Raw genomic sequence first — 12549 nt, 5'->3', positions numbered from 1 at the left:
TTAAAGGTTTTCATCAGTTTTTTGATTAAATGAATTCATTGTGTTCGATGATCAAGAAACTCAAGTTTACAACTAAAGTGGACAAACTTACACTCTCTCTCCACATCATGTGCAATACCCTTGTCCACAGCCTTCTCCTGCCATGTTTTGAAGCTGACGCGCCAGCTAGGAAATCAGAAAAAAAGCACAATACGGACAGATGTCCACGAGTAAGCAATGTGACATCCATCTCATACTGTGCACATTTTAAAAAATTAACAAATGTACAGAAATAAGAAAAAACGTACAATTATAGCAGGGTCTGCATCCAGCTTATTCTCTTCATGTTAACCACAATATACCATGTTTCCCTTAAAAAAGACCTGGTCTTATATTAATTTTTTCTCCAATAGAAGTATTAGGGCTTATATTCAGGGGATATCTAATCTTTTCATGAGCAAAAATCTACGTTTATTCTACTACAGTTATCTTCTGACAGTTATCTTATGATGAGTATCCTGAACCATCATTTTATGGAAACATGGTACATGGTTGTGCACGTGCAAACGCGCGCATACACACACAAATCTTATGTAGGACAATACCAGCCAATCACAGACTTGCTACACTAACCTTATGCCATTTTTCATGATAACTGCAGAACCCTGCTGCCGTTTCTGATATTCATTCTCCAGTTTAAACAGAAATGTCTTCACTGTAGAGTCGCCACCTCCGATTCTCATCTCTCCACTTCCACATAGGAATAGTCTTTGCTGAAGGCAATAAAACAATATCAACGTTGCCTTTTATGAGATAGGGAGCTGCTGAAAGTGTTTAAGATGAACTTTTGACCTTGTTCAATTTCTGTGGCATGTTTTGCTTACATTTCACAAATTAAGTCTCAAAGTGTTTAAGATTTTAGTGATGAATAGTATCATCATGCATTAAAATGGATGTTAGACAAAGATTTAAAAGAAATAGTTTAAAAGTAACACTTTCCTAGAATTCCCTTAATAATAAATTTATTTGTACAGTGCAATATTTCAGCCAATAGGCAAGCTCAATGCACTTAAAGGATGTACGAAATAATCACAAAGATATACAATGAAGAATGCAAAGGGCAATGGCTACAGATTTAGCAGCGACGACTCTAGAAAACAAGGATTAGTAACATCAGGAGAAGATTGAGAACATATTGAGAAATCTTGAGAATAGGAAGAAATGTCACCACTATCCGAGACAGACCTAACTGGCAAATCATGACAACTGCTGTGTCTATCCAGCAGCTCACCCTGACAACCAAAACCAGTGGACCAACCTTCACTGCACTGGTGACAGGTTTAAAATAACAAAACAAGACATACAATAAGAAGCAACCCCTCCACCACAAAAAAGAACCCTATAAACAAAACAAAACAATAATAATGACATACTGGAAGTCTGCCCAACACTTTCTTCTGTAGGTTTTCCATTATCTGTCTGCAGAATTGTTCCATCCCTAGCAAACTGAGGTGTGCTGTAAAGCCAAAAACAGATTACATGACTTCTTTCTTTAATGTTTGTATTTACTTTACGCATGCATTTTAAGTTCAGAAATCAGTGCCTAGCAATTTAGAATATATTTAATTAAAGAAAATAAATATTTCACACTCTCAATGAGATGCACGTTTAACAAAATAATAATGGCAAGAAGCTATGCTCATCCATACTGCAGGTGGATATACCAATTTTTAGACAAGACCTGCACTACAGTAGTGTTGTTCTGTATTGAACTGCAAGGCGTAAATGCACACAACACACACAACAGGAGAAATAGATGACTAAATCTTTACTTACTAGATTTGCACTTCATGACCACGTTTAGCACTGTAATAGTACTCATGGAATGTACCCGTGTTGTCCCATCGAACCTATCAAATATGGAATACAAAATATGTCACTAACGAATAAGCTTTGGAATAAGTATTTCCCATATCCACTTATATTCTTTTGTAAGTAAATGTAGAGAATAATGAAAAAAACTCCAATCTACTATTATGCAGCAAGGTCTGCATCTCTTTTTCTGTTGCATACATGTTCATATATTTAAGCTATTCATCGATCAGCATTAACTTGTTGGAACACCTTCCATCATATGACACACCACCAACAGATGATAAAATCATTTAAATGTGTCCTTAAAACACATTTGTTTAAGAAACATCGAGGCAATAAGTTTCAGTCTGTCATTTGTCACAAATCATCTCTACCTTTTAGATTCATTGTTTTCAAAAATCAAGGAGATGCCAAAGACCAGATAAAAATGTACCTTACAAAGACCAACATAATGAAAACTGTACTGCAGCTGGTACAGACATACCTTACACTTTCCATCTGACTTGCGCCATCGCACAACAATGCCTGGGCCCTTGCCATCCTGATTTTCAAACTTCCAGTCAGGACCTTAGGATTAAGGAGTGTGTCTTAATTCTTTTGATGTTTAAATGCAGTGGATTTTTTCAATTAAGCAGCAGAAAATCTGGTTTTGAAGTACTAAAAAGGAATGATTTTATTATATTGTTTACGATGTCATGTAGAGAAAGATCCTTATGGGGTAAGACAAGAGGTCAAAAAGAGATGGCAGGACTCCAATGTTTATACTCAAACACATACATATATTTATATATTCACTCACATAAAATGTAGCAAAGTAGCAAAGTGTCCATTCTCTTTCTATCAGCAGAGATTTTAAGAAAAGTTCATGTTAAATTGTGTCAGAAAAATAAACAATATCCTTTGCTTACCTCTGACTACTCGTACTCCAAAGTCAAGGCTGGGGCTGTCTAGTGGTAGTTCTCTGGGATGATGTTTTGATTCCTCGACATCAACTTTTCCATTTTCGTTGTATCGATATGCATTATGAGTTCCATTGTCCCATTTCACATAAATCCAGTCTAAAAAATTAGGTGAAAGCATAGAAAGATCACATCATATTTATTTACTTATTTATGTACTTATATATTATATGGCTGAATTATTTTTTACCATATTGGGGTGTATATGTATATACAGTGAAACCTCCTCATTAAGACTTTCCATATTGCAACTCCCTCTTGGATATAACCCGAAAACTTTTCATGGACATATTTCACTGTGTAAATGTCATCTACCTTGCTAGTGCAACTTGTGATTGATAGTCTGTGTTTTGGAGAAGTCATCTGTTGAAATCATTTTGAAAGTGAACATGACAAAGAAAAGCATTATAATATGGTTTTAAAAACTTTTCTTTTCATCGTTCAAATAAAGAAACTTGAATTTATAGGCATTTGAAGTCATAGTTTGTGAAATGAAAGCAGACTGATAGATTTCTCTACTAAGACTGATTTTGGTGCATTTTAGCAAGTCTTAATAAGGAAGTTTCAAAGTATATATTTTTACTTCTTTTCAGCTCAGCAAGACTGGGTGTTTATGGTGAATATGGGCTTGTAGGACTATTTATTGCATTACTTTGCTGTTTTGGCAATTCCTGCAGTCTTTATATGAGAATGTTCTTTCAAAGGGAGATCATTACAATATTTAAAGGAAAAGCATGGAAGATACAAGGTTACTCACTGTTTTCCTTGTCATGCTGAATCACTGTGCCTGCACCATCTGTATCCTGATTTTTCCACTTCCAGTCGGGTCCACGAACCACCCGAGTTCCAAGTGGCAACAACTCACCAGTCTTCACTTTCTCTGGAGAGAGAGTACACATAGAAGAAAATCATTTTTTTCTTCACATTTCCTGCCATGTTTAAACTTTAAAGATTAGCTCAGAGTTTCAACAGGATGAAATTAGATATTTTAGTATAAATAATTTAGCTAAAATTTTATATTTTTGATTTAATGGGTAGTAGGAAGATATGGGAAAAAGCAAAGCAAAAAAAAAAAAAAGGAAATTCTAGTTGATGACCCCTTTCCAGCCCACAATCACTTTCTGAAAGCGTGCTTATCAGATTTTGATATTTTCAGCAATTTCAATGTCGGTGTCCCAAAATTCTTCTGCCTCCGTGAGGCCACAGCTCTGTCCGTGCCTGTTTGTGTAGTGGGTAGAGCTGCAGAATGCTCATGGGTCAGTGGGTCTGTCTCGCATGGGCAGTTGTCAGTGTGACAGCTTTCAGGTGGTGCATATGAGCACACTGTCAGCAGTGTCCAGAAGATGATGGTTGGTGCTTGTGAGACTGAGCATCTAGTCATGTAAGGGTGAGTTGTGTTTGTATGCAGTATCTGGTTGTCTAATGGTGGGTCGTGGTTGTCTACCTACTAACTTTTGAAGTGGTACATGAGCAGGCCTTTGGCCTCAAAGTAAGAGATTGCCTGGTTAACGAGCATCAGACAAGTTTGTCTGCCTCCTTGCTTACTGAGAGCCACAGTGTGCAGGGACACAACCACTACCCACAACTTAACTTCAAGCATTGTTAAACGTAAGGGGAAGTGTCTACATGACAGTTGTACAAAAGCTCTGCCAAATTTACTCAAACTTTTGCCCACATTTGTCTGGTTTTATGTGTAACTCTGAGCTTAGGCATCAATCTTAAGAAGTGCCCACCTTTGTCTTCATACAAATTGCCAAAGCTGTCTGCTTCTGGTTCTTCCTCTTCTGGTGGCTTATCCTTCAGTTTCATCACAATCTCCAAAACTGTACGCTACAAAGACAAATATAAACTGAGTGCCTTAAGCCACACTTCTTTTGATAATGTCAAAAATGTTCACCACCCACCTGTCTTACTTAACAAGCTAAGTATCTATTTTTAAAGATGAGTAAGATATAAAACAAAACTTAATATAGATGATATAGCAATCTTATTATTTTATATAAAATGCATTATTGACATTATTTTACTTAAATTTTAAGACAGCTACACAGACTACACCAACTGATATCAATGAAGGTTGCAAGCTAGTGTGAGACTTTGAAAAAAACACTAATGAATGCACTTCCAAATTTGTAAGCCTGTTCTTGTGACACAGTGACTAATGAGGCACTGTCAAATCTGTGAACCTATTCTTGTGACACAGTGAGAAATGGCTTGGAGGTCTTGATCTCCTTCCAAACTCCATGTGAAAAATGTTCTTTTTTAGAGGCTCCTGTCTGCTTAGATTATGGGAACTAGTCTAGTATCATGTACTACATCAACTCATTTCAAAATAATTTTGTACTCCTGTTTCCCCTAAACTTCTACATTTTATATATCCTGTTGCAGCAATGCCATGGATACAAATTAGTATTGTGTCCTGTTTAAGTGTGTCTGAGATGTCCATTTGAAACTCTGTAAATTTCTGAAAAAAAATCCACCACTTCCATCCCAGATAGATGGTTTATAAGTGTGTGTTTAAGTGTATGTTTATCTTTTTATTACATGTCAAAATAAAATTATGCAACTAATTCATGATGACTAACCTGCTCATTGATGGTCAAGTTTGGTGAAATGGCTGTTACCACTGACTGCATTTGTTGATCTACATAGCGGTCTGGGTGGTTTTTTATCATCTTGTACAAACGTCCAGCTGTTTGCTAAAAAGATGAACAAAACTGATAAAGGCTTGCTAGGGAAGGGTAAGAATGACAGCATCTGTCATCAGCATCATTCACGGCTACTTGGATAAACTGGGTAAGCTCTCTGAATAAATCAAACTAAGAGGTTTCAGGTACTCACATGGATTTTGAAGTAGCGACACAAGCTTTTGATGTCTTCAGCAGGCACTGATCTCCCACCACATAGCTCAGCCAAAGAATCTAAGAATGCCTGGCAAAAAGAAAAGTTGAAATATGCGCAAATGGTCACACATTTCTAGATGAGCCTGGCATGATCCATCAGCATTATATTAAGGCTTCTTTGAGATGTCTCTCTCACGTGAATGTACAGATGCACGCAAATGTCCAGACACACATGCAATTCATATTTCTTTTTTTAAATACAAAATGCTGATGACTATCATTTCATGAAACTGTGTGTAAACAATATTTAAGAGTCTCTCAATGAAGAACCAAGAAAAATTTATCAGTGAGTCCCCCATACCATGTTTGCCTTGGTTCCCACTGGCACCCAGAAAATAGGTTTTGGGGTAGACTTATGCTTCTTGGAAGAAATCTCAGTGATTAGCTGCACCAGGGAAAACTTAACCTGTGAGAACATTTTAGAGCAGTTCTGATAAACTTTCTTCACTGAAAAAAGAAAATAAATAAACAACTTGCATTTATAGTTATAGTTTCAATGAGAAGAACTCACTACATTGCCAGACCCATAACAAGTACTGGTTGCTGTCAAATTACAGAAAAATTAAAGCTACTTGACCTCTTTGGCATTAATTCTCAAAGGTTACTCGGGCTTGAAATTTACATAAAAACAGTTAACCCCGAGCAGTACTCTGGCCAATTCTGAATCTGGGTCAAATCAGGTTACCCTTTGCAGTGACATTCAAGGGTTAACTGCTTTAGATAACATTAACAAGAAATAGAATTATTATCTTTCCATAAAATTTAAGCCCTAGTAAGATTTGGGGTTAACATCAAGAGGGTTAAAGGATGCAATGTTTCTTTAACCCCTTTCTGTTACATGCCATATATTGTGCGCCTGTTGGGATAAAGCAAATCAGTTTGATTTTTTTTTACATTCAAAAATGCAATGCACAAGGGAAACATATTTTTCTAGTAAATGTGCTATATGAATTTTATTGTACTTATATTCTTTTTCATAATATGGACATTTCAATCAAATATATAGAATCAAGAGAGGCAAACTATACCTGGCTCAGGTTGGTTGGACTATCAGATCCTGATTCTACTGACTCGTCAGTTGGATGACCATCAGTGATGAAAATGATGCGAGGATACACTTTGTACACACCAGCGACATTCACAATACCACCTTTTCCAATTGATCAAAAAAAAGTGAAAATATTTTAAATGCAGATATGCTTACATGCACACACTATATATACATACATTGATGGTTTGCTTACCTACTGGTTCATTTATACTTCTCATAGGTATGTAGCAAATTATAGGGGGAAAAAAATTTGCTGAAAAATTAAAAGTTCCAGCAATACAACAGTATGTTTAATCAAGAACTCTGCTTTCTATTCTGATAAATGCCCAAGCAAATAGTTTATCAGCTGTGTGGCTGAAGCATGTAAAATGAAGGACACATTCAAAATATTGCTGATATTATTGTGAAATGAAAACTTTCATGTAAGAAATAATGTTTTTCTGGTTTAATTTGTTACATTCAGCCATTTGACAAGCGTAAGACATAACAAACATCATTACATTAAATAATATTCTCAGGAGAACGCTACAGAGACATGCAAGTTCAAGACAAGCATATATCTGAGTGACAGGTTTTGACAAGGAAGCGAGAACAAAATAAATAAATATAAATAGATAGCAGCTTTCATAAGTGCACATGATACATTCACAACTATGGTTAAATACAGACACATACCTCTGCCTTTGTTAGCAGCAAGGCACACGAGCAATGCCTGCATAAATGGAGAGCGGCCGCCAGCCTCATTGTCCACAGATTCTGAAAATAACAGGGATGCATTTAAGGACTTTGTTCAGGAATTTGGAATGGTTTTGTAGCCATTAAAAAGTGCTCTAAATGAACAGATTACAAGAGTCCAAGGAGGAAGCAAAATTTATAAAATATTAGATTAGCTCAATCATGAAATCACAAGAAATAATTTAAGGTCTATAATTTTATTGAGAATTTATTCTACTTTTTAGTGCAGCAGTTCCTCCCTAGAACAAACAGCAGTTCCCGAGTAAAGAATTTCCAAAATAAATGCATCTAGCTATTGGTCATCAGCAATTGCTCAGGTCCAGATGAAATCAGCATTTTGTCAGGACTGAGTTTGAAAATAGGTTCACAAGAGATGCACTTTATATGCATTGTTATTGGGAAGATCAAAACATACCCGTGACCATAAAATCCCTTCAAGATTCACATACTAATCATTTTCCATGGCTATATTCCAGATCTGCATTAGGTCACATATTTAAAAAAAAATTTTTTTTTTTACCTTGCCTCTACTTGATATGCTGAAAGTTTCAATTGTTTTCCTAAAAAATTTGACTTTTGATTTTATATCAAAATTTCATGACAACGATGCCTAAATAAGTCTACACACAATAATCAAAGCTAAACCCTGTAAAAGGTAACAAGACAACATCACCTTTCCAATAAATATTTTATCATGTTACAGCATTACCTTGAGGCTGTCATTAGAGTGGTTGTGCAATACTGATACAAGCTGATTTATATAAATCATATTCCTGAATGACATTCATAATGATCATGTTGAATTAGACAGAATAAGTGATGGGTGTACCTATAGCTTCCCTGACCAGACTGAGGTCATTGGTCAAGTGTTGGATGACCTTTGCCTTTTTCCCCATTGTCACAACAGCAATGTTTTCCTCTAAGTCCATTTCTTCCATCAAGTCTTCTACACCTGTTTTGGGATAAACATATAAAGTCTGACTAACAGATAGCTTCATTCATCTTCTTAGGACCCCCCACACCCCAAAAAAAAACCCAAACAAAACTGATAAGGTTATTATCATTTACTCCTTTCTTTTCTTGTTTCATGTAATACACACTGTCACAAATTTCCAGTGTTAAAGTAATTATTTTTGTGTAATCTTTTAACTCAGGTTACAGCAAATTATCTAGGGTGATCCATGGATGCTTAACTACACAAAAGCTTTTTTACACATTATGCAGAATACACACACCATCTACAAACTTGAGGGCAATCTGCTTCACTGTCTCCAGACCCGGATTTTCCACCACACTAGCAGACACGTCCAAGCACAATATGGTGTCCAGAGACTTGGCACGTGGTGGTGGTTGCTTTTCTGTTTATTAAATCAAACACTCTCTCTTCAATAACCTTTTTTTTTTTTGCGCTATAAATTCATGTGTCTTTTACAGCAGAAGTCCATCATGTGTTATTTTTACCTTCAGGCATGTTCAGGACAAAAGAAAAGGCGTGGTTCACAAAATACTAAGAATAAAAAACTATTTCTTTCAAAAATTGATAATCATAACTAGTTTAAATATTATCCAGCTACATATAAATGGATGCATTAGAATATGTGTGTGTATGTGTGCATGCACATGTCATTTACCTTCTAAGCATAGCAAATAATAAACACCTATCAATAAACTGAATAAGCAGTGTATGCTTGTATATATATTTAAGTGTGTGTGTGAGTTTATGTGCCCTGTGACAATAGATTTAGCCCGTAAACTGGCACAACTCTAATTTACCATGAACATAAAAATGGAATGCACAAGCTACAAAAGACAGTTTTAGATGTGGTCTTATATCCCAACATGTTTCAAAGGTTATATTATTACCTTCTTTTAAAGCTTCATGCACTGACTGCATGAGGATTTTTGATAGGTTCTTTATGATATCTTAGGCTTCCACTGATGCTCAACGAGTCTAAAAACTGCTCTGCTCTGGACACTGCAATGTAAAAACAGATTTTAAATCAGCCTTTTGCACATGATCTATATACAGATCATACTAAAACATAAACTGCAATGAAATCTCTTAAACTAGCAATAAATAAAAACAAGATTTTATATTTCTTTCAACTACTGTCATTTTTTGCACATTGTGACAAGTCACACAGTTCTTTCAAAAGTATTATAAATGTATACGTATGAACCCTCTGAGGACCAAGGGACATATTTGTCCCATACTTTTAAATGGACTCCAAATGGAACTGAAACAACATGGAGCAGTCAAATTTGTAGGAAACGATTTAGTGTGTCACTGGCTTTATATAAATAAGGCTGGTTTTGATATCTATCAAGTTTCATTGTCAGATTGAGAGGAATTTTCAATTTGAAGACCACCCGCTAAAGTGAAATTTGATTTTTTTTTTAAACAAAACAAACTATGTGCCAAGAGGACAAACTGCCCCTGGTTTTGCTTGGGAATGTTACTATTGTAATGTATTAATATTTTTGTTTCATATAATTGTCACTTGCCTTCTTTTTTCATTTATTACTATTTTTCATGTTGACATCCTTAACGCTGCACCTTGCAATGCCCATTATTTCTTATTTTCTTTCTAACTTTTACTTTTGTGACTACAGCACCTTTCCATTTTCAAATTGCCCACTGGGACAAATAAAGTTGGTCATTGTCATTGTTATTGTCTTTTTAAAAATATTTTTAACTATTGTGAAGCAAACATACTGTCTGTATCTTCTGGTTCCCTCTCTGTAGGTGATCTTGACATGTCACTGTCAAAAATATTAAAAAAACTATTTAAGCTGTAGAAAATATTGTTTGCACAAAATCAACCAACTTTTCAAATAATCAGATCTGGATAGCTTATGGTTGCAGTTGCAAAAACGCCTGTCATCATGACAATGAGATTAGGGTGTCATAGGTTCATATCTCTGTTCTGACACCTATATATCTCCGGATGGGACACCTGTTTACAGGTCAGTGGTTTTCTCTGGGTACTCTGGTTTGCTCTACCCTTTATAAGTGCCAGTGTGTGTGTGTTTGTAAAAGGGAAAGAACGTGAGAGTTAAGACCTGAGTTAAGGTGAATGAATTTGTAAGACATGCCTTGATGGCTACTGAGTGAGCACACCATGCAACTTTATGTATGCAATGCACCATGAGCCCACCTTTGTTGGTGGGAAATGCATTCTATAAATAAGCATTATTATTACTATTACTGATCCTTTTTCAAAGTATTACTAAAAATAATGAATTAAGCAATTGTTAAATCATTTTTGAAGAAAAGTATATATATATGGAAGAAAGAGAATAACATCCATGACAAGTTTAATAATCTTATGGCAGTCACAATAAAAAATAATTGGAATGACAGTTTATAAACAATTACATTAGAGAACACAAACATGACAGTATGACATTTAAATCCTCTATTTAGTCAAATCTTGCAATCTGCATGCACCTCATTAAAAATTGTTTAGAAAATGAATAGTAAGGGCACTCATTGTTACAGGAATAATTCATACCTTGTTCCAACAATCATTAAACTACTATAAAAAACAGTTATAACCTACACATCTTGCTTATACTCTTGCTTATAACTTCCAATCATTGATGATGTAAAATTATAAAAGAACAACAATTGTAATAACCCAATGATTAAACATGTAATAAAAATGCAAGCTGTTTACAAGTAGGAGGGAAGAGGAATATTGAGTGGAAGTGGTGATGCCACTTTCTAGAAGCATGTGATGAAATCAATCATTGATTGAGCTTACTGCAACAAAATTACTGGTTTTCTATTCATCACACCTCTACTTAGGATAATGTACATGCATTCAGTACAAAATTTCCCGATCAGGTAGAAAGGCACATGCACATTCACTACACAAGTGCATTTACAGTTTCACTCTTCCTCTGCTCTTATTTCAAATGTGTAGATCACATTTTAAGGTGCTATTTGCTGTAGTGAGGTGGACAGGACAAAGGGTATTAAACTTCCCTCTAAAATCCTCATTATGGAAAAACAAGTGAATAGGTAATATCCCTTGACAGATTCATCAGAGTGATGACAAAAATAAATGCCACTTAGATTACATGTCAGTTTGATGTTGACTTACAGGAAAAGCAAAACAATCATTAAAAAGTGATTGACTTTAGTAGGGTTTTACTTTTGAAAAAAGGTCAAAGCAGCAGGTGTCAGAAATGACATCCTTTAAGGAATGCAAATGTTTCATTTACCTTTCCTTGACATCAGCATTGCTAGTACTGCCATCTACAGATGTCTCAAAGGAGCTTTTAGTGTTCTGTGATCCTTGAGTAATGGTGACATCAACTCTAAACAGCAAAAAAACAAAAAAAAAAAAAAAACCAACAAAAATAAAAACGAAAAAGTAGTAAAAAAAAAAATGGACTGAGACATGGTTACAATTTCAGTGAATAATATATGCCCATCATTTTAATGTTTTGTTCTACAGTGAGATCCACCAGCTTCCTGATAATAATATAAAATAAAATCTGAATAATTCATGAATAAATAAATCATGAAAATGCTGCTTGTATTCTACCTGTAGCTTTGATAACTGGCTAGACATGATGGGGTAAAGCCTTGGACAAAATCATCCAACACACACATGCACATATCTATACTGTAAAAGATGGAATTAAAGATGTGGCATGTGACATATGAACTTTATCTGTGCATATCAATTTCAGTCAAAGACATCAGTTTTCAAGAATGATGGGGCTATCAGTGTCTTAAAACACTTTAGTCTAAGCAGTAATAAACAACAGTGGCTAATAAAAATTATGTTGACCATACGGAGTTTTCGGTGTGGTCTCCTCCAGCTGTTGCATTTCTTCGGTCTGACCAGTGGCAGAGTCAGCAGGTAAAGAAGCTGAAAGACTTTCCAGTGATCTTGTTCTAGAATTTTGTGCTGATGTTTCCAACTGTGGTGCCTCCAGGCGAAGATGGTCATACTGGTTGAAGGTGATCTGCAAGAAATAACCATGATCATCAACATGCTTTGAAACTTCAGCACCTCATGTAAGCTTATCA

The 12549-nt window shown here is 35.4% G+C and overlaps 1 protein-coding gene across 1 annotated transcript; it reads right to left on the bottom strand.

Annotated features, from left to right (window-relative positions):
• Positions 1–91: 91 nt before the first annotated feature.
• On the bottom strand, positions 92–11827 carry LOC112553731. The gene is made up of 18 exons (XM_025221143.1): positions 11733–11827; positions 10219–10265; positions 9366–9477; positions 8738–8860; positions 8332–8454; positions 7443–7523; positions 6745–6866; positions 6018–6122; positions 5655–5744; positions 5399–5512; positions 4547–4643; positions 3571–3693; positions 2763–2912; positions 2339–2421; positions 1816–1889; positions 1413–1495; positions 613–752; positions 92–165 (listed from the first exon to the last, which is right to left on the bottom strand). Exons 3-17 carry the CDS (start codon positions 9394–9396, stop codon positions 676–678), a joined length of 1476 nt encoding a protein of 491 aa, XP_025076928.1. The 5' UTR covers positions 9397–9477; positions 10219–10265; positions 11733–11827; the 3' UTR covers positions 92–165; positions 613–675.
• Positions 11828–12549: the final 722 nt, after the last annotated feature.

This window comes from Pomacea canaliculata, linkage group LG13, assembly GCF_003073045.1.
Source record: "Pomacea canaliculata isolate SZHN2017 linkage group LG13, ASM307304v1, whole genome shotgun sequence".
In the NCBI taxonomy this organism is placed as follows: domain Eukaryota; kingdom Metazoa; phylum Mollusca; class Gastropoda; order Architaenioglossa; family Ampullariidae; genus Pomacea; species Pomacea canaliculata.
Note: the sequence above shows the minus strand (reverse complement) of the source record. Positions and strands in the feature narration are given on the sequence as shown.